Source organism: Vipera ursinii (assembly GCF_947247035.1).
Source record: "Vipera ursinii genome assembly, chromosome: 2".
In the NCBI taxonomy this organism is placed as follows: domain Eukaryota; kingdom Metazoa; phylum Chordata; class Lepidosauria; order Squamata; family Viperidae; genus Vipera; species Vipera ursinii.
Genome location: NC_139513.1, coordinates 19,523,373 through 19,546,406, shown reverse-complemented (window position 1 = coordinate 19,546,406; position 23,034 = coordinate 19,523,373). Strand labels below are relative to the sequence as shown.

Below are 23,034 nucleotides of genomic sequence, written 5' to 3'. Positions count from 1 at the left end.
ACAATGCTAATTGTGAAAGAATGTGCATAAGATTGTAAGAGTTATATATTATTCTACCCAAAGGGGAGAATGTTAGGCATATGGTGTTAGCCTACAATGTTGGGTTGAAAATATATTAACCATAATGCTATGTCTTTAAGAAGTTAATTGGCCAATGGGTGTGTAAGTGTTCTCATGGCCATAAGAGGAAGCTAGGAACGTAGCTTCTCTCTCTCTCTGAATTCACTGCTCTCTACTATTACTGTTTTTGCTCTGCTGTTGGTTTACTACTGTTGTAAACCTGAACTGTGTATTGACCTCTGGACTGGTAAGAAGACTTTGTAGTTTGGATTACTACTTGGACTGTTGCTATTGTTTATGACCTGGACTGTATATTTTTGACTGTGCATTTTTGTTTCTACACCACCTCAAAAGTAAACTACTTTTTGTTTTTATAACTCAGTGTATTCTTGTGTGACTTTTACTGCTCTCAGTACCCTTCCTTGTCTGTGCAACTCTTTGGTAGCACAAGGAGACCTTGCACAACAAATTCCTTAACAGGGCTGATGCCTCCTTAAGTAACACCAGCTGCCTGCAATTAGTGCAGGTTCGCATCCCACCAGGCTCAAGGTTGACTCAGCCTTCCATCCTTCCGAGGTAGGTAAAATGAGGACCCAGATTGTTGGGGGCAATTAAGCTGACTTTGTAATAATGCCGCTTGGGGTGTGTGTGTGAAAGCCCTAATAAGCAGGCATATACATAGAATGAAGGCTACTGCTAAGCTTGTAAGCCGCCCTGAGTCTTCGGAGAAGGGCGGGATATAAATGGAATTAAAAATAAAAAAAAATAAAAAAATAAAAAATAATTTGATTCTGTACCTTACAAACAGACTTGATCCACCTAATAAATGCTTTTTGCTTTGCCTGCATTCCTTGGTGAATGTTATTTTTGGGTGGGCAACCTATCTCCAGGTTCCCTTCCCGGCCTGGTCTGATGGGTTTAGGGGTATTTTAACGTTTTGTAATCTATTGAATTGGGCTATTGTATTTAATATTTTTTTAATTTTTATATATTGTATTTTATTGTATTGCCCTGTACACCGCCCTGAGTCCTTCGGGAGAAGGGCGGTATAAAAATTAAATTAAATAAATAAATAAATAAATCTCAAGGAACAATCCATTTTTGCCTCCAGCTCACATTCTCTAGCAATCACTAACATTCAGCTCACAACAGGTGCCGTCTTTAAGTTATTCATAGTCAGTAAATGATTCCATAGTTTTAACTATGTCTTAACGACTTAACTGATACAGTAATACAAAATAATAATTTCACTACTCCCTTTCAACAGCTTTCTGGAAGGCTATCACTCAACAGGTAAGAATGTCCAGAAAGGAGCAAAAAATAAAGTATCTTCCCCAGAGAGTGTGAGTATAACAGCTATCGTCTCCATATCGTTATTTTGAGAGTCAGTTTGATTTGGTGGTGAAGGCACTAGGTTAGAAAGCAAAAGACAGTGAATTCTAGCCATGAAAGCTACCTGGGTGACTTTAGGACAGTCATTCTCTTTCAACCCAACCTGCCTCGCAGGGTTGTTGTGAAGAAAAGAGGAAGAAGGTGGGATATAAATAAATTATTTTGCATAGCACACAAAGGATTGTGTCTTGAACAGCTAGAATTTGTACTGCCTCAAACGAGAAGTTTACAACTGATCTGTTGTAGGAGATGATCTGGTTGAGCTTGAGGGAAGAATCAAATTCGTCATGAGTCACGAATCCCTGGGCACCTGCAAGAGATTCAAGTCCAACCCACTTTGAATGCCTTATCTCCCGGTCATTTTTGTTGACTGTTAGTTGGTCAGATTCTTGTAGAGAGCTTAAGTTTGCAATAAATCTTTACACTCATTTGAACTGCCTGAATCTTCTGATTTCCTCTGTGATTGACACTTGTTTCTTATTTCAAGCCAGCTTTGGCAGAGCACAACCATCCGTCTACTCCTCTTTACCTCAGATCGCCAGGAATAAATTGGAAGCTTCTCCCTCTTGCACATTTTCCTCCTTGCTCTACCTCTCCAGTATTTTTCCTGATAAAGAGATCTTCAAGTTAAAAAGCTTGCAAAAATGTGATAATGCTTCAATCACTTTAATACTGTGCATATTTGAAAGAATTAAAAGTTGATTAGTTCACAGCTCTTCTAAGAGCTCTAGGCAACTTGTAAATATAAAAGGAACATGAAAAGCATGATAGGCATGAAGCCTACAATAAATATATCTGGATAGCTGGGTTTCGCAGCACAAGTACCCCACCTTGGCTCTCTGGATATTTCAGAAAGGCAAAGTATAGCAAATTGTCTTTGAGATGTTCAAACCAATGCTGCTCTGAAAGTCTGAAATGTAAATACAGTAAATACTGTACTGTACTGAAATGTAAATACATTTACATTTACAAATGTTGCATATAATGCAACAAAATCAACTTCTCGACCACCTTAACTTCTCCAAGAATGGAACTTTTGCAGGCAGAAGAGGTCTTCGTGTTCATTTATCTGCCACAATTTAATCTGAGTGGGTAGCCTTTAGACAGGCCATGATCACTCCTGACATTGCTGGCTGGCACAAAGCCATGAGTTAGACCAGTGACATCACCCATGCCAGTCCAATAGATGTTTGGAAGAAGTCTTGAAGATGCTCTTGGGGGCGGGAGGTGGGGGGAGAGTGGGTTCAGATACGATCTACCCACTTTAGAGCTGATGTTACAGATTGGATCTTTTTCCCCACCAAATAAACAAGAAGCTGTACTTTGGTTAACGATCAGCAACCATGATCAGGAGATCATCTCTGAGCCACAGAAATGGGACATGTAGTCCACTATCTTGCAATTGGCTGACATGAAGACTGTGATATGGTAGTTAACCACAACAGAAGGGTCTAGAGCAGATATCCTATGTTTTAGCTTTCTATCTAAAAAGTAGTTCCAATTAAGGCAGTGCACTATACCTTGAAAAAACATTGGGATTCCAATGTTATGAGATTCTTATAAAACCTTGTTGTTAATCTTGTTGTTATTGCTGTTATTCAGTCACTAAATCCTTTCTCACTCCAGAACCCCATGGACCAGAGCATGCCAAACCTGCCTGTCCTCCCTTGTCTCCCACAATTTGCCCAAATTCATGCTCATTGTGTCAATGACACTATCTAACCATCTCATCCTCTGCCGTCCCTTTCTCCTTTTGCCTTCAGTCTTTCCCAGCATCAGGGTCTTCTCCAAGAAATCCTCTCTTCTCATTGGGTGGCTTCAGCTTCAATTTCTGTCCTTCCCAAAATCAGTCAGGGTTGATTTCCTTTAGGATGGACTGATTTGATCTCCTCACGAGTCTTCTCCAACACCACAATTCAAAAAGTATCAGTTCTTTGGCGCTCAGCCTTCCTTATAACTTTATAAAACCATATAGTCCCTCCACCGCTGGTAATACAGGTAGTCCTGGACGTATGACAGCAATTGAGCTCAAAATTTCTGTTGTTAAGTGAGACAATTGTTAAGTGAGTTTTTGGCCCATTTTATGACCCTTCTAGCCAGCTGTTCAGTGAATCAGTTGTTAAGCTAGTAACATGGTTGTTCAGTAAATCCGGCTTCCCCGTTGACTTTGCTCCTCAGAAGGTCGCAAAAGGTCATGACATGACCCCTGCACACGGCAACCGTCACAAATGTGAGTCAGTTGCCAAGCCTATGAATATTGATTACGTGACCAATGGGGTTGCGGCAGTGGTCGTAAGTGTGAGAAACTGTTGTAAGTGGCTTTTCGCAGTGCTGTTGTAACTTGGAACAGTCACTAAACATACCGCTGTAAGTTGAGGCGTACCTCTAAATGTCTGCGCAATGTCGTTTGGGAGACATTATGGGGGATTGGTGCACAGGAGATATGAACAAAAAGGGGGAAAAAAAACTGACCAAAGGGACGAAAAACTTTAGGAATGGGAAATGGTACGTATTGCTTTAAATTAGTCAATTGCTTGCGGGGGGGGGGGTGGGTGTTTGTTTTTAATCCTATGACCCAGGAGAAAACCAACATAAAAAAAGAGCAAAGCTCGACAAAACCACTTCAGAGGAAAATCCCTTTCTAACCAAATATTACCTTCCTACCTATAAGAGAACATTATAGAATTATAAATGCACCTCCTCGGCTTGTCTGCTTTCCAGTCCCTTTCCTCCACCCCCCTCCCGGCCTTGCTTGCTAGGATCCTTCTGGATTTCATTTTCCCTCATAGTCTAAAACACACAGCAATGGACTCTAGACCCTGGAGGGCTTAAACATTTAACAAGCTGAGGGCAAAGGTGAACTGAACAAGATGTACCTCCAGATCTGGTTCTCAAAGCAAGCCACCAATAGCGCCAGCAATGGCGGGACTCTGGACTTACCTTCTCTACCTCTATGGACTCTTTGTGGATGCCGTATTCCCATGTGAGAATCTAGTGAAGCTGCACGCTAATGAACTGAACCGGGACCAGGTAACCAAAAATCAAACCAAATCTGGGCAGGTTGCCAGGGTTAATTAACTGCTGTTGTTGAGGAAAACCACCTAGATCCAACTATTTCCAAATTTCAGGTACATCTGGTTGAGCTCAGGCAGGTAAAGAGATGGAGAAAAAGCATATGAAAATGTACGGTGTGTTATGGTTGTTATTCTTTTTATTACACTTCTATTTTCACCTTTCCTCCAGGTGCTCAAGGCTTATATAGCACTTTCTTCCCCAGCCTTTTTCCCCCCACAACAGATCAATGGGGTATATTGGGATGAGAAGGAATAGCTGGCCCACATCACCCTCTAAACTTCCAAGGATAAGAAAAGTCTCAAACCGGAACCTCCCTTTACCAGATTTAACCACCATAGTTGGGTGAACCTAAATTTTATAAATCTCAGTGTTCAAACTAACTAATTCTACGATGAGATCTGCTAATATGTACTGTTTATTTATACAATTGATCTGCTACCTCAGTCCTCAAGCCTGAAAATAATCGGGTTGGAAATGCATAGCTTTTGTGGGGGGGGGGGGTGAGGAAAGCCCACTTTTTTGAGACCGGTTTCAACCTTGGTTAAAAAAAATCCCTTGCAAATGCAATCTAGTATTTTTTTTTATTGAAAAGTTTTACAATACATTTTTTTTTAAAAGACAAAACCCCTCCCAACCCCCTCCCCTCTCCCCAACCCTCCCCAACACCTCCCTCCCCTCCCCCCTCCCCGACTTCCCAGAGCTCAATACAGGGTATAAATATACAAACAATCATAGTCTACCTTATGCAAACAACAATAAACTATTAAATCTATCGCACTTTAACTCTTATAAAATAACTACAAGCAATTTAAATATCACATCAATACTTATTCAAATGCTAGATGAAACTTTTTAGTCCCATATTTATTCTGGATATAATCAATCCATCTTCTCCACTCCACAATATATCTCTGTTGCGACTGGTCTTTCAAGCACGCTGAGATCTTTGCCATTTCTGCCAGATTGGAAACTTTTAAAGTCCATTCTTCTATAGTCGGCAGTTCTTCCTTCTTCCAATATTGCGCTACTAAAAGTCTCGCTGCCGTAATTAAGTTCAACATCAGCTTAGTGTCCACAACAGTAGTATCAGTAATAATGCCCAGTAAAAACAGTTGCGGACAAAACTTTATCCTTTTCTTGAATATCTTTTGCATGTTCCACCAAATTTTAATCCAAAAAGCTTTAACCTTTTTACAGGTCCACCATATATGAAAATACGTTGCATCTTCACCGCCACACCTCCAACATTTGGGCTGACAGTTCGGATACATACTTGTTAATTTTTTAGGATCTAAGTGCCACCTATAAAACATTTTATAAAAGTTCTCTCTTAAGCAAATGCGATCTAGTATTGATATGATTTACATAAAATGTCAAGGGTGGTGTTTCTGGAAAGAGGCAGGGAAAAAAAAGTTCCCAATTAAAAGCAGTTTTAACTGAAGCAAGAGCAGTCAAGACCAAGATATCTGGCTGCCTGAGGTCAGCATTGCAAATACTGCAGGCTTTTCTACTAACTAACGCAGACCGTAATTTATAGGAAAGTTCTTTTGTCATCTGTCTTATTGAAAATAATATGGCCTCAGGCTTTCAGGGGGGGGGGGGGGGAGGAGACAACCAGAAGTATGTTTTTGCTTTCAGAGTTGCTACGAGAAAAGCAATGAACAAACCAAAGTTTATCCTGAGTTCCACTTCTGGAACCTGGGAACTCCTGTCCATGATTGGAAAGCTTATTTAATCATTCACAGTTTATGGTTTGGTCCAGAAATATCTAGATTCCATCTGGTCACCCCAGACACATTGGGTTTAGTTCGAATTCTCAACTGAGCCATCACATCTAGAAAGCAGAGCTGAATACGGAAATACAGAGAAAAATTCCTTGGGTGTCTAATCACACTCAGCCAAATAAAGTACCGGTATTCAATTCAGTTCAAGCAACAGTTTGGGAAGTTTCTTTAAGTCACAATGAGCGAAGATGGTTTGTGGTTTTGTGTCCACCTCCATTTAAAAAAAATCAATAGCTGGATTAATCTGTGGGGAGAAAGTTCTAATCAATGGAAGACTGCAGGGGCTTTCAGTTCTTCTGAAGATTTTTGTCAGACAAAAATATTTTTTTTAAAAAACAAAACAAAAGATAGCAAAACATTTTAAAGAGGGCAACTAGCCGATCGAAGAGGTGGTTTGGGAGTGACATGATAGCTGTCTTCCCGTACTTGAGGGGCTGTTGCACAGAAGAGAGAATCAACTTATTCTCTAAAGCAACAAAGAGCAGGGCAAGAAGTAATGGGTGGAAGCTTTATTAAAGACAGATCCAACGTAGAAGTAAGGAGAAATTTTCTGACATTGAGAACAATTCGTCAATACTTTGCCTCCTGAGGTTCTGGGTGCTCCATTGCTGGAGGTTTTCAAGAACAGTGCCCCAGGGCTCTGTTCTGGGCCCAGTGCTCTTCAACATCTTCATCAACGATTTGGATGAGGGGATAGATGGGGAACTCATCAAATTTGCAGATGACACCAAGCTGGCAGGAATAGCCAATATTCCAGAAAATAGGCTTAAAATACAGGAGGATCTGGACAGACTCGAACACTGGGCGCTATCTAACAAAATGAAATCAGTGGTGAAAAAAGTAAGGTTCTACATTTAGGCAGGAAAAATCAAATGCACAGGTATAGTATAGGTGGTACCTTGCTCAATAGTAGAAACTGTGAGAGGGATCTCGGAGTCCTAGTAGACAATCACTTCAATATGAGCCAGCAGTGTGCTGCAGCTGCCAAAAAAGCCAACACAGTGCTAGGCTGCATTAACAGAGGGATAGAATCAAGATCAAGTGAAGTACTAATACCACTTTACAATGCTTTGGTAAGGCCACACCTGGAATACTGCATCCAGTTTTGGTCACCGTGATATAAAAAAGATGTCGAGACTCTAGAAAGAGTACAGAGAAGAGCAACAAAGATGATTGGGGGACTGGAGGCTAAAACATATAGGGAACGGTTGCTGGAATTGGGTATGTGTAGTTTAACGAAGAGAAGAGTGAGGGGTGACATGATAGCAGTGTTCCAATATCTCAGGGGCTGCCACAAAGAAGAGGGAGTCAAGCTATTCTCCAAAGCACCTGAAGGCAGGACAAGAAGCAACAGATGGAAACTAGTCAAGGAGAGAAGCAACCTAGAACTAAGGAGAAACTTCCTGACAGTTAGAACAACTAACCAGTGGAACAACCTGCCTCCAGAAGTGGTGAATGCTCCAACACTGGAAGTTTTTAAGAAGAGACTGGCCAGCCATTTGTCTGAAATGGTACAGGGTTTCCTGCCTGAGCAGGGGGTTGGACAAGATGACCTCCAAGGTCCCTTCCAACTTCTTCTTCTTCTTCTTCTTCTTCTTCTTCTTCTTCTTCTTCTTCTTCTTCTTCTTCTTATTATTATTATTATTATTATTATTATTATTATTATTATTATTATTATTATTATTATTATTATTATACTTGACCGAGATGGTATATGATCTCCTGTCTTGAGGAAGTGGTTGGACTAGATGACTTCTGAGGTCCCTTCCTGCCCTATATTATTCTATCTTCTATGTTCTCTAATACATGCTTGATGTTTATGTATGCTGTGAAGCTACTGTATAACCATGACATTACTAGACAGGAATCTCTTTTAATGACTCCTTCTATATATTCGGTGCATGGGGGAATATCTATTTAAAATAATTGCCCAAGGAGTGAATCTGTAATTAGCAGGTACAGAAGGCCAAACAGGTCATTTTTCCTTGGTAAAGACTATTTTGCTTATTTCTTTCTGTTTCATTGACATGCCATCATTCAATTTGCCAAATTACACGGAAATCTACTTTTAGTAACGAGAAAGCTGTTGAAATGCTTAGTTCTTTACTCACCCACTCTTCTGTTTTTCACTTCCAACCCTGAACTGACAATATTTTGTATTCTGGGGGTTGAAAATGTGTCAGAAGACATGACTGCTGGAGAAAGAACTGTCCTTCTCTAAATACAGGTAGTCCTCAACTTACGACCACAACTGAGCCCAAAATTTATGCCGCTAAGCAAGTCATTTGTTAAGTGAGTTTTACCCCATTTTACGACCTTTCCTGCCACGGTTGTTAAGTGAATCATGGCAGTTGTTAAATTAGCTGCTGCACGGTTGTTAAATGAATCTGGTTTACCCTTGTCAGAAGATCGCGGGAGGTGATCACGTGATCCTGGGACACTTCAACTAACAGTTGTTAGTTGGCAACTGTCTGAATTTTGATCATGTGACCCTGTGGATGGTGCAATGGTTGCAAGTGAGAAAAATGGTCATAGATCACTTTTTTCAGTGATGCAGCTACAGGCGGACACTAAATGAACAGTTGTAAGTCGAGGACTTACACGGCTCAGTTTAGAAAACCACATAGGTGCCGTGACCAGGGGGGCTTTTGCCCAGGTTCGCCTGGTGCGCCAGTTGCGGCCCTATCTGCACCGAGATGCCCTACACACAGTCACTCATGCGCTCGTGACCTCTCGGTTAGACTACTGCAACGCTCTCTACATGGGGCTGCCCTTGAAGACCACTTGGAGGCTTCAGCTGGTGCAGAATGCAGCCGCGCGAGTTGTGATGGGAGTCTCCCGATACTCCCGTGTAACGCCTCTTCTCTGCGAGCTGCATTGGCTTCCAGTTGCCCTCCGGGTGAGATTCAAGGTGCTGGTGATGACCTATAAAGCCCTATATGGCATGGGTCCGGATTATCTTAGGGAGCACCTGCTGCCAGCATCAACCTCCCATCGTCCTGTGCGCTCCCATAGACAGGTCCTCCTTAGGGTGCCGCCGGTTAGGGAGTGCCGGCGGGTGATCCCCAGAGGGAGGGCATTCTCTGTGGGTGCACCTGCCCTTTGGGATGATTTACCTGTGGAACTCCGGACCGCCCCTGATCTGCGTTCATTTCGCCGGGACCTGAAAACCTGGCTTTTCGATTTATCAGGCCTGGACTGAAGGGGTTTTAGCTTTTTAAATATTGTTTTAATTGTTGGGTTTAATTAATTTAATTTATTTTAATTTTATATTATCTTTTATATTGTATTTTATGCTGCCCTGTAAACCGCCCTGAGTCCTTCGGGAATAGGGCGGTATAGAAATCTAATTAAATAAATAAAATAAATAAATAATGATTTTGCCTAAGCTTGGGGATTTAGAATCATACTTGCATGTTCTCTTAATTTGACCTGAAGTGACCAAATTCTCATCTTTGTAGTATCTTGGCAGGTGGCTCTTCATTGCGGCTGCAGCATCTTCCTCGTCTTCACTGGAGACATTTGCCTATGTTGACAGCACCCTGTTTAGTATGAATCAGAGCGAGAGCCCAGAACGGTTGCAACTATGGGCTGCCATCCGACTGTGAGTTCAGGCTTCCAATATTTTACATACATAGCCATTTTTCACCCAGGATCTAATCCTTAAGTCTCCAGGATATCTCTCCATCATCTATACCAGGAATGGGGAACGGTGGCTCCTTTATGACTTGTGGACTTCAACTCCCAGAATTCGTGAGCCAGCCAACCTTTCTCAACCTTGGCCGCTTTAAGATGTATGGACTAACTCCCGAGAATTCTCCAGCATGGCTGGCTGAGGAATTCTGGGAATTGAAGTCCACAAGTCATAAAGCATTCACCGCTCCACTTTCACCACTTCTGGAGGCAGGTTGTTCCACTGGTTAATTGTTCTAACTGTCAGGAAGTTTCTCCTTAGTTCTGGGTTGCTTCTCTCCTTGACTAGTTTCCATCTGTTGCCTCTTGTCCTGCATTCAGATGCTTTGAAGAATAGCTTGGCTCCCTCTTCTTTGTGGCAGCCCCTGAGATATTGGAACACTGCTAGCATGTCACCCCTCACTCTTCTCTTCGTTAAACTACACATAGCCAATTCCAGCAACCGTTATGTATATGTTTTAGCCTCCAGTCCCCCAATCATCTTTGTTGCCCTTCTCTGTACTCTTTCTAGAGGGTACCATCATTCCCCACCTCTGATCTATACTTTATCCCAGGATAAGGTCTGAACCAAGAATCTCTAGAATATGGATTGCATTATTAATGAAGATATGTGCACAGTGCTTATGTGCACAGTATGCACAGAGCAGTGTTTTTCAGCCTTAGCAACTTTAAGACGTGTGGACTTCAACTCCCAAAATTCCCGATGCTGGGGAATTCTCCATGCTGGGGAATTCTCGGAGTTGAAGTCCATACATCCTAAAGTTGCCAAGGTTGAGAAACACTAGTGTAGAGACTCAATAATTTTGCTGTGCAAATCTGTGTCAGTATCTTGAAAGTTTAACTGGTGTTGAGGTAGGATACAGGCAGGATTTTATAGTAATGGTGATGCTCTGTCCTTGTGTACCACCTATTCACTCTACAGCAGGGGTGTCAAACTCAATTTCATTGAGGGCCGCATCAGCATTGCGGTTACCCTCAGGGGGCCGGGTGGGTATGGCCAGGGTGGGCGTGGCCTACTGGGTGGGTGTGGCTAGAGTGCGTATGACCTACTGGGTGGGCGTGGCCAGCTCCACATCATTCGCATCAAGGGTGCCTATGGGGGCCTGGGCAGGAGTGGGACAGATCTGAGGGTCTCTGGCAGAAGGAGGGTCTCTGGGCCAGGGCCAAGGCAGTGGGGGCCGGTCCCTCACTGTTTCCAGGATGGCTTCGCGGGCCACATGAAACCACTTTGCGGGCCGGATCCGGCCCCCGGGCCTTGTGTTTGACATGTCTGCTCTACAGGTAGTCCTTGACTTACAACAATTTGTTTAGTAACCATTCAAAGTTACAACGGCACTGAAAAAAGGGGACTTGTGACCATTTTTCTCACTTTAAACTGTTGCACCATCCCTAGGGTCACTTGTTCAAAATCTGGATGCTTGGCAACTGACTCACATTTATGACAGTTGCAATGTCCTGGGGTCATGCGATCTGCTTTTCTGACCTTCTGAGAACCAAGGTGAATGGAAAAGCCAGATTCACACTTAACAACCGTGTTACTAACTGGACAATTGGAACGATTCACTTAACAACTGTGGCAAGAAAGGTCATAAAATGGGGCAAAACTCACTTAACAAGTGTTTCGCTCAGCAACAGAAATTTTGGACTCAGTTTTTGATAAGCTGAGGACTACCTATATTAAATTCAGCGAGGCCCCAAGACAGAACGAATATAAACATTGCCGTTGTGCTTAAATGAAACAAAAGGGTGTAGTCACAAGCCCCAAATAGCTAGGATTCCTTCCATGCAGCCCAAGGTCTAATAGGAAGTAAGAAATTAAGTTGCTTTCATTCACAATCTCGGGATGAAAAGGGCATTTGTCGCTGACAGCTTTATTACAGAACTGGGACTTGGGTTTGGCTAGTCTAAAGAAAAGAAGAAATAGGAGTGACTTGATAGCAGTATTTCAGTATTTGAGGGGCTGCCACAAAGAAGAGGGGGTCAAATTATTCTCCAAAGCACCGGAGGGCAGGACAAGAAACAATGGTTGAAAACTGATCAAAGAGCGAAGCAACCTAGAACTAAGGAGAAATTTCCTGACAGTGAGGAGAATCAACCAGAGGAACAGCTTTGCCTTCAGAATTTGTGGGTGTCCCATCTCTAGAAGCTTTTAAGAAGAGACTGGACAGTCACTTGTCTGAAATGGTATAAGGTCTCCTGCTTGAGTGGGGGGCTGGACTAGAAGATCTCCAAGGTCTATATATAAATGGTAAAAACAGGAAGGGATTCTTAAGACATCTGGTCCAACCCACCACCTGAGACAGGAACAAAATAGAGAGCATCTCCCAAAAGAGGGAAGTTGGTCTTTGCCAACAGAAGAGAATATCTGTAGCTCAGGGTTGAATTGTAGGGTCCCTGGCACTCTCTAAGCTTGGTGGTTTTTCCTGGCAGACATTTCATTACCAAACTAGGTAACATCATCAGTGCTAGGCTTGGTCTTAGCTTTTGAGACCTCCAATGAAGGGGAGAGATCTCCACATTCCCTGGTAATTAGTTGCACTGTCAAATAGATCCTATATTAGGATGGTTTTCCTAGCATTCAGCTGGCTTTGTCCTGGCATAAATATAAATCACTGAAGGTGATGAAAAAAGAAACCATTTTTTTTTAAAGAAAAACAAAGAAAAGTGTCACTTGAACCAAAGGAAGCTGGGTCTGAGCACATGGAAAAACTCAAATCCCATCAACACAAGGACTTGGGGAGATATAAGAGATCCTGAAGCCGGTCCACTCCAGGATCCTAGATCCAAAATTGGCAGCTTCCATCCCTCTAGCTCAGGGGTCTTCAAACTTGGCCCTTTTATGACTTGTGGACTTCAACTCCCAGAATTCCTCAGCCAGTGTGCCTGGCTTAGGAATTCTGGGAGTTGAAGTCCACAAGTCACAAAAGGGCCAAGTTTGAAGACTCCTGCTCTAGCTAGTGCCTGGTAGCCTAGTTTAGGTCTTAAGTCTGGATAAATGTGTGCATGTGCATGTGAGAAAGAGCAAATGTACCTTGTAATCAGCAAAGTTTTGCTGCTACTTCCAATTCACATATTCTCCATGTATTTGAAAAAAACACGGATGTGTCTCGATGTTCGGTTGAAAGTGATTTACGTTTGTGTGACCCTGTTTATTTCTGGGTGGTTGACCAGGAGCTGTGTGTCTTGTCTATTCTAGGCACACCTATCTGGAATGAGGTAGAAAAATAGGGAAGTCTACACGATCTGCATGCCTCAACAGGGTGTGCGTGAGTGAGTGACCATAAAAGAACCTGGGAGTGCCTGTAACAATGCTTGCAAGCATTTATCCCGTGAGATATACCTGCCTCGGGGATAAATCATAACAACATCGTTCAATTTTTCATACTGCTGCTGTTTTCCTCAAAGCAACATGTGTCCTGTGACTTATTACATCATAGGTCTTTTAGGAAGCTACAGTTTGCCAAATTCACTGCTGCATCATAATCAGTTTTGTGTCTTGAACCCTGACAGAGAAAAGTGCGCACTGTAGGTAGTCCTCAATTTATGACCACAACTGAGCCCCAAATGTCTGTTGCGATGCAAAATGGTTGCTAAGTGAGTTTCACCTCATTTTACCACCTTTCCTGCCACAGTTAAGTGATTCACTGCAGTTGTTAATGCAGTGTATGCCTCTCAGCATACACAATGAACAACACAGCAGGAGGCTGATGAGCAGCTCAGCAGGAGGCTGGACAGCTCCGGGCTATAACCGCTCACGCGGGAAAAACCTGAATGGCTCAAGCTGTTGACAGCCCCAGGCATGGTCAGCCCTGGCGGGAAGCCAGCGTTTAAATCCATTGGCCACCTGCACTGGCGGAAAGCCCAGGTTTGAATCGATTGGTTGTGATTCACCTGGGCAGGTATAAATAGACGCCAGGTATTCCCTTTTGCCCCAGCTTCCTTCTGTTCCTGAATAAACGCATCGTTACCCAGCTCTGTGTCCGTCTCTCTGTGAAGCACGCAACTTTACAGTTAAGTTAGTAACATCGTTGTAAAACAGACATGTCAAACACAAAAAAGATTCCCAATACACTGAACTATATGGCGTGGCTACCATGACAGAGAGACAGACAGACAGACAGACAGACAGACAGATAGATAGATAGATATAGAGATATACATACACACACATATACACACAAACACATATACATACACACACACACACGTATAAAACCTTAAGGAAAGTTAAAACTAAGCAAACTAGAATATGCTGCAGTTGTGGTTCCTGGTTTTTTAACTGACCTGGTTTAGTGTGAAATCCACTACTGCAGACATGTCAAACACAAGGCCTGGAGGCCAGATCCAGCCCGCAAAGTGGTTTCATGTGGTCTGCGAAGCCATCCTGGAAACAGTGAGGGAACGGCCCCCACTGCCTTGGCCCTGGCCCAGAGACCCTCCTTCTGCCAGAGACCCTCAGATCTGTCCCACTCCTGCCCAGGCCCCCCTAGGCACCCTTAATGCGAACGATGTAGAGCTGGCCACGCCCACCCAGTAGGCCACGCCCACCCGGCCCCTTGAGGGCAACTGCAATGCTGATGCGGCCCTCAATGAAATTGAGTTTGACACCCCTGTTGTAAAGGGAAGTCGGCTTCCCCATTGACGTTGCTTGCCAGAAGGTCACAAAAGGGGATCACGTGACCCCAAGACACTGCAACCGTCATAAATATAAGTCAGTTGCCAAGCATCTGAATTTTGATCATGCGACCATAGAGATGCTGCAAAGGTTGCTAAGTGTGAAAACAATCATTAGTCATTTTTTCCCCAGTAGTGTTATAACTTCAAACAATCACTTAAATGAATGCTTATAAGTCAAGAATGCCTGCACTTCTATAAGCAGGGAGGGAATTCAATCCAGGTCAGGATTGTGAAATTGAATGGGAAATTTTGAAATGGATTAAACGAGGTTCTTTGATGAGATTAAATGGTGAAATTGTCTGAACCAAGAGTGTACAGGCAGTCCTAGACTTACAGCTGTTTAGTGATCATTTGAAGTGAGTTAAGTTGAGGTCTACCTGTATCAAGAGAAGGATGAAAGAAGGAGTTGCTTGTTCTCTGCTTCTTTTAAGACCGGGGTCCCCAACCCCCAGTCCGTGGACCAGTACCGGGCTGCGGCATGCCAGCAACCGGTCCGCACAAACAAGCAAAGTCCCATCCATGAGATGCATGCAGCACACAAAACCACATAACCTCCGGTCCGCAGAAAAACGTCTCTCCACGGATCCGGTCCCTGGTGCCCAAAAGGTTGGGGACCTCTGTTTTAAGACATTGGTGCTCAAGAAAAGACTGATTTTTTTTTAAAAAGCCCACTTCCGATATCTAAAAATAGAGGAGCTACAGATCTGTGAACAAATATTAGAATACAACAAAGCAGCCCAATAGAAAAGCAGTTGGACTGCACAACAGCGGTGCTTTCGGTCCCCAGAAACATATATATATATATAAATATATGTTGAATCTCCTGTATATTTACTCAGCACCTATTGTATTTTTGGAGACAGCGCCATATGTATCAAAATCCCCATCCTACCATTGTTTACAGTCATGGTTTCTAAGTTTAGAATTTCACTTTGTGATTTCTATCACCATCGCACCCTTCTGCTTTGCCACAACCTCAGGGATGCACCCCTCCTACAATAACTAAATTTTTTTAAAAAAGGCAGGAGTCATTTTAAAAAAGAAACGCATTTTACGCATCAAGTTTCTTCCCCCAACTATCTCAAGTCATAATGATTCTTTCAAACCACATTTGAAACTTGTCTGTCCTTGTGCCCATTTATAGCTAACCCGATTTTTTTTCTTCTCCTGCCTCTTTTCTTCCTAGGAAAACAGGCCAATGCATTCCCAAATCATGGAATTATTTGCTTAGAGAAGAAAGTGCTGATCTGGCTACGGAAGGTAAGGCTTCCGTGTTTCTTTCCTGCCAGCTTTGCTGATTATGTTATCTTCCAAGCTGATCTTAAAAGCAATATATGTCGTATGACCAGATTAAGACTCCTGAAGCACAGATGAAAGGAATAATTGCCTGGCAAGGTCAAGAGGAATTCATGGCTTTGGCAGAGCTATCAGTTAATTTCCTATTGAAATCAGTCAGACACGTTTATCTATACTAATATGTCTCATTGGCGTCTGTGGGAACTGAAGAGCTCACCACTAAATTGCATTTTATCTAGTATAGGCAGTTCTCGACTTATGACAATAATTGAGCCAGCATGATGGCTGCTAAGTAAGTCTTTACATGACAGTGACTAATTTTACAAACTTTTTTGTGTACTTGTTAAGCAAACACCAAGGTCATTATGCAAACCTATCATTTAATATGGGGATTTTTTTTTTAACCGGAAACCAGAAATGCAGAAATGTTGTAAATTGGGGTCACATGACTGCAGAATAACAGAATCAGAGTTGGAAGGAACCTTGGAGGTCATCTAGTCCAACCCCCTGCTCAGGCAGGAAACCCTATACCATTTCGGACAAATGGCTGTCCAGTCTCTTCTTAAAAACTTCCAGCGTTGGAGCATTCACGACTTCTGGAGGCAGGTTGTTCCATTGGTTAATTGTTCTAACTGCCAGGAATTTTTTTCTAGGTTGGTTCTCTTTTGGGTTAGTGTGCTGTAAATAAAGGCACCCAAAATGTGGCCTTATGGCTACGTTGGAGGGCCCAACTGTCAGAACTTCAGGTTTGGGTCATAAGTACCTTTTTGTGGGGGTGGGGGTGGGTTGTCTAACTTTGAACGGTTGCTAAGCAACAGATCATAACTTGAAGACTACTTGCATTTTGATAACTTCCTTATTTGCTCAATAAAAAGCCCATGTTTGATCCTGCCCTTTTTTTAATCTCTGCTGGCAGCAAAGGATTTGACAAGTGTTTGAAGGTAGAATGTCTGCAGGCTTTTTGCATTATAAGCTATTGCAATGATATATATTAACAGCTGTGGGAAACCATACCAAAAAAATTAATTAGCATTTCTGCAGAGTTGCACTTGCAGAATCTTGCCTTAGGCTGAATCCTTTCCAGCCTCTGGGAAAATCTGGTGCTCTAGAGGTTAAAGAAGCTTAATTCAAAGATAGCAACCAACCAAGAATATTTATTTATTTATTTATTTATTTTTATTTTTTTATTACATTTATATCCCGCCCTTCTCCGAAGACTCAGGGCGGCTTACAAGCTTAGCAATATAAAAACCGGGTGCTGCATCTGTTAGTCCAATATATATATATGGCTCAACAATCACTCCTGCATCGACATAGACTAATTTTTAATAAAAAGATAACAATTTAATTGGCCAGCCATTGTCATTTCAAACATATATTTACGTCACTGATATTTTTCTGGAAGCGCAGAAGACGCAACACAACTACTTGCTCACAGCTATAGCGGATTTTTTTAAAAATGTAAAAGTATTTTAGTTTTAGTAACTTTTTGACTTACGACCACAATTGAGTCCAAAATGTCTGTTGCTAAGTGAAACAGTTGATGAGTGAGCATTGTCCCATTTTACGACCTTGCCACAGATGTTAAATAAATCACTACGGATGTTAAGTTAGTAACAGGGTTGTTAAGTGAACCCCATTGAGATTGCTTTCAGAAGGTCTAAAAAGTGGATCACGTGATCTTGGGACACTGCAACCGTCATAAATACGAGTCAGTTGTACGAGTCAGTTGTCAAGTGTCTGAATTTCAATCACATGACCTTGGGGGATGCTACAAAGGTCATAAGTCTGAAAAACAGTCATAGGTCACTTTTCCCAGGGCCGTTGTAACTTTGAATGGTCACTAAATGAACTGTTGTAAGTCAAGGAATACTTTACTGTATTCTTCTGTTTCTCTATCGGCTTCATTAAACAAGGAATTGGATTAGAGGTTCTGGATGTTAATGTATACAGGTAGTCCTCAACGTACCACCACAATGGAGCCCAAAATGTCTGTTGTTAAGTGAGACAGTTGTTAAGTGAGTTTTGCCCCCATTTTACAAGCTTTCTTGCTTTCAGTTGTTAAGTGAAACACTCTAGTCCAGGGGTGTCAAACTCAATTTCATTGAGGGCCGCATCAGCATTGCGGTTGCCCTCAGGGGGCCAAGTAGGTATGGCCAGGGTGGGTGTGGCCTACTGGGTGGGCGTGGCTAGAGTGCGTATGGCCTACTGGGTGGGCGTGGCCAGCTCTACATCGTTCGCATCAAGGGTGCCTATGGGGGCCTGGGCGGGAGTGGGACAGATCTGAGGGTCTCTGGCAGAAGGAGGGTCTCTGGGCCAGGGCCAAGGCAGTGGGGGCTGTTCCCTCACTGTTTCCAGGATGGCTTCATGGGCCACATGAAACCACTTCGTGGGCCGGATCTGGCCCCCGGGCCTTGTGTTTGACATGTCTGCTCTAGTTGTTACGTTAGTAACCCGGTTGTTAAGTGAATCCGGCTCCCCCATCGATTTCGCTTGTCAGAAGGTTGCAAAATGGGGATCATATGATCTTGGGACACAGTGACGGTCATAAATATGAACCAGTTACCAAAGCATCTGAATTTGGATCACAGGATCATGGGGATGCTGCAAAGGCCGTCACTGTGAAAAATGGTCATAAGACACTTTTTTTTTAGTGCCGCCGTAACTTTGAATGGTCACTAAAGGGACTGTTGCAAGTCAAGGACTATCTGTACTGAATTCATCTCTGCATTTAGTTACAGATTCTCACCTGGTAGCTGATACAGTTTACGTGTGAACCTCACAGACTGAAATGAGGGCGCACTCTGATCGACTAGCTTTCTACCTGCAGGGATGTGTTTTTCTACAGAAAAAAAAACCACTGGGAGGGGTGATTCTCTCACTCACCTTCTGAAGCTGTGCCTATCAAGCACTTTGTTGTCCAGTATTGTTCTCCTCAGTGCTTTTTTTGTAAAAGAAAAAGGTGCCGGAACTCACACATGTCATACAACCTGCCTTGCCTACCCTACAAGATTCCATCCAAAAAAGGTGCCGGAACTCCGTTCTGAGCGTTCTATGACAAAAAAAGCCTTGGTTCTCCTGAATATGCATGCCAATCTTCTCTCTGTTGTTCCCCCCCCCCCGCTGGATTCCCTGCCACAGGCCGGCCTCACATGAGGACGGAATTGTTTTCCGCCAAGTGTCCTAACACCATCGTTGTCCAGGAGACAGATCAGGATTATCAAAGGATTCTTTTCTACTGTAAGTCTTTTGTTCTGATCCCTAAATCCAGTATTTTTCCTTCTTCTTAGAGTTAAGGCTGTGCAGTCCTCTCCAACTTCATGACATATCTCCAACCGGAGACGTTCACCACAAAACCCTCCTCCTTGCTGAGACAATAGGGTTCTCCTATGCATATGCAGAGGGACGTGGTGGCTCAGTGGGTTAGGACGCTGAGCTTGTTGATCAGAAGGTCGGCAGTTTAGCGGGTCGAATCCCGAGGGCTGCGTAACAGAGTGAGCGTCTGTTATGCATCCCAGCTTCTGCCAACCTAGCAGTTCGAAAGCACGTAAAAAATGCAAGTAGAAAAATAGGGACCACTACGGTGGGAAGGTAACAGTGTTCCATGCGCCTTTGGCGTCTGGTCATGCCGGCCACATGACCATGGAGATGTCCTCGGACAAGCGTTGGCTCTTCGGCTTTGAAATGGAGATGAGCACCGGCCCCTAGAGTTGGAAATGACTAGCACGCATGTGCGGGGGAACCTTTACCTTTACCTTTACCTTTATGCATAGGTTGAGATCCAGATTCTTTCTTGGTCTTGAACTGCTTTTTCCTTCTCTCTCCTTCTCTCTCCAGCCCGGATCCTCCATCCTGAAGAACACTGTCTTGCTGATTTCTGGAACAAAGCTTCTTGCCTTGATATGAATGAATTCCTCCTTATACCCAGAACTCAAGGTAGTGTCTCTCTATGGAGTAGCAGCTTGTCCACTGTGAGCTTTGTATCCCGGCAATACTGTAAGACAGTTCCTTTGCCTCCCAGAAGGTTCCCTGACTTGGCATCAATTTAATGAAAACAAAAGTTCAACTTAAGGAAAGTTAGTTTGGCCTAGTGGTTAAGACTTCAGGATACAAACTAGGAGACTGAGAGTTCTAGTTCCATCTTAGTCATGAAAGCTGGCTGGAAGACTTTTGGCCGGTCCGTCTCCCTTAGCCCATGACTTCAGGCTTGGGCAAAAAAACTGGTTAATCAATTCCAGTTGCAACCAGTGGAAATGTCCTGTAGATGACCAGGCTGAGCCCGAGGGAAGGGTCAAACACATCATCAGTCTTGAGTCCCATCGTGCCCACAAGAGATCTAAGTCCAACCCACCTTGAATTCCATTTACTCTCAACAGCCACCAATTTGCTTTGACAGTTAGTAGTTCAGATTTTTGTAGATTAAACCTTTAGCCATTTGAACTGTCTGGGCTCCTGAGTTGCTGTGCTTGACACAACCAAATCTTGCACTTGCAGGAAAACACTAGGAAGAAACTGACGTATGACAGGACCCGACGCCAATCTCTAGCACTATATTTATTCACAGCAGCAGTTGTAGGCCTCACATAGATCAAAAAAGAAGCTAAAATGGGGAGAGAACTGAAGCCTAGTTTTCCATGTGAAAGAATGCCCCATATCCAGGAAATTAGAGAGAAATAAGATGGTACCTAAGGAAGCATCTTGGACAGTTAGAGAAGGCAGTAGAGAAAAATCTTTTGGTTAAATGTCTGCTTTAATACTAGCTGTATCCACACTAAGGCAGCCATTTTTTGCAAGAGTGCCATTTCCACCATTCCAGATGTATACCTGCTTCCCCAACAGAAGTACTTGTTTGTGCTGGAAGACAATCATTCAAAGTTCTCCAAGCTCTTCCAGAGTACTTTCCCTCTTTCCAACAATGATGGTTGGATACGGCTTAGCTGAACTGGTTGTAATGTATTGGGCTTTGTTTTACTGAGTGTATCACATGGGTTTGATTGCTGGAAGGTTGCTTAAGCAGGGAGCTGGCTAACGGCTCCCAGCTCCTCAGACAATCCGTCTCCAGCGCCGCCATTGGCTGCTTCTAGGGTGGCAGTAGGTTGCTTTAAACCTATTGGCAGCCACCTAGAGGCCAGGGTATAAATAGGTGCAGTCGCAGCCCTGTTCCCCAGTTTGATTTCTGCAAGCAAATAAAGAATGTTCCTGACTGAACTCACTCGCCTTGTCTCTTCTCTCAAACAACGAACCCAGTACACAACACCGGTCTTCTAGGACCTCTTCCCAAAGTACGGCTGATTTCAGTACTAAGGGAACCCTGGGGTCTTCCCTAATACACCATTTTGAAGTCCCACAAAAATAATAATAATGTTCCTTAATAAAACAAAAGCACAATTTTAAGGTCCAAATCATGCTACATTGGATGTATTATGGAGAATTAAAATGGTAGATTCAGTCATGATGTGCACAGGTTAGGCAGGAGAGGTAAGGGGTTCTAGGGATCCCATCTGTTGTCGACTTGTCAAGATGATCGAGGGACCCTGGAGCCGATGGTGGCTTTGACCCTCTCTGAAAGCAATAACCCCACCTCACAGTTGTACCCAAAACAACAAGGCACCTCATACTGTGTCGGAAATCTTTCTTGTGGCATTATTTTTGATCTCATGTAATCCAGCAATGGCGGTTGTTCATTTTTGCCAGGAATATATTTTCTGCATCAGACGCTATTAATGTTTTCATCCAGTTCTGCACAAATGGTTTAGGACCACCTTAAATTCTCTCCTTTGGCCCCAAAGATTAAACCCCAGCACCGTTTATTGTTTGTTAAAGAGGAGTCACTCCTTGTGAATAACTATATATAGGTAAAAGCTTGCCACAGTATGAACAATTTTAATCACTTCTGGCAATGTAACTGCATTACTGAAAACATACTTCTGGATTCCAAAGGTTAGAATCACAACTAACAGGAAGGAAGGAAGGAAGGAAGGAAGGAAGGAAGGAAGGAAGGAAGGAAGGAAGGAAGGAAGGGAGGGAGGGAGGGAGGGAGGGAGGAAGGGAGGGAGGGAGGGAGGGAAGGAGACTTTTGTGCAATAGTAACCATTTCTTTCTGTTCTTTGTCTTAGATGCCTGTGAATTCCAGGAAACCTGACCTCTCAGTCTCAGGTAAGATAAATCAGCCCATACCACACTCTACTATCCAAGAAAGGAGAATATTTGTAACTCGAGGTTCAAATGAGGGATCCTTTGTGCTCTCTGAGCTTGGTTGTTTTTCTGCAGAAGTTTCATTACCCAAACTACGGTAGGTAACATTATCAGACCCACTCTATTATCCACCCCAATGTCAAGCTCACGTCTTGATGATTTGTGACTTTTATCTTCCACATTTACGACAAGGACCCTTCTTTCTACCGTCAACCGGATTTCATGCAGCTTGAAGTTCTTTTTTTTTTTTTTTGGTCTTGTTTTAAGAATTTTGTCTTTTGTCTTTTTTTTGTTTTTGCATTGTTATTTTTTAAAAAAATGTTTAAAAATTATTCCAGCAAAAGGGGATGGGGTGGGGGTGGGGGGAAGAGATAGATGGTTGGAGTGACAGAAGAAGGCGGATGGGACACAAAGCAAGCTGGAGTGAGCGATAGGGAGAATGATAAAAGGAGGAGATGAGAGAGAAACACACTAGCACAAAGAGAAAAAAAAATATGGTGTAATGGGAGTAAAGTGAATCCTCTGTTCAGCATCATATTTCCACGTACAATGAATCTCATGTTAGGTCTTTGCACATTGCCATCCATATCCCGTTGTACCCCTGGCCCCTGGTGACACATCCTGTGCTTCTGGGAGGGGAAGAAGCACAGTGAACTGTACACAAAAAAGGGTATTGTCTGAGTGAGAAAGATTGATGAGAACACAGTCAGAGAAATAGGAAAACTCATGCCTGGCTCCGGCCACTCCCAGCTTTTGGAGCTTATAGCCCTGGATAATATTTTTTTTTTTTTAAAAAGTGAGAATTAAAAATATGGCGCAGAAAATAAAGCACCTTCTCAATAGTTCTGCAGGGGGAAAAAAA

At 43.0% G+C, this 23,034-nt stretch overlaps 1 protein-coding gene across 1 annotated transcript; it reads left to right on the top strand.

Annotated features, from left to right (window-relative positions):
- Positions 1-4,371: 4,371 nt before the first annotated feature.
- On the top strand, positions 4,372-22,689 carry APOM (apolipoprotein M; the record flags this gene model as incomplete). Its single annotated transcript, XM_083352644.1, has 6 exons — positions 4,372-4,482; positions 9,773-9,915; positions 15,868-15,941; positions 19,119-19,217; positions 19,815-19,913; positions 22,094-22,689. The coding sequence occupies 6 exons, from the start codon at positions 4,372-4,374 to the stop codon at positions 22,117-22,119; spliced, it is 552 nt and encodes a 183-aa protein (XP_083208770.1). The 3' UTR covers positions 22,120-22,689.
- Between the last annotated feature and the right edge of the window lie 345 nt (positions 22,690-23,034).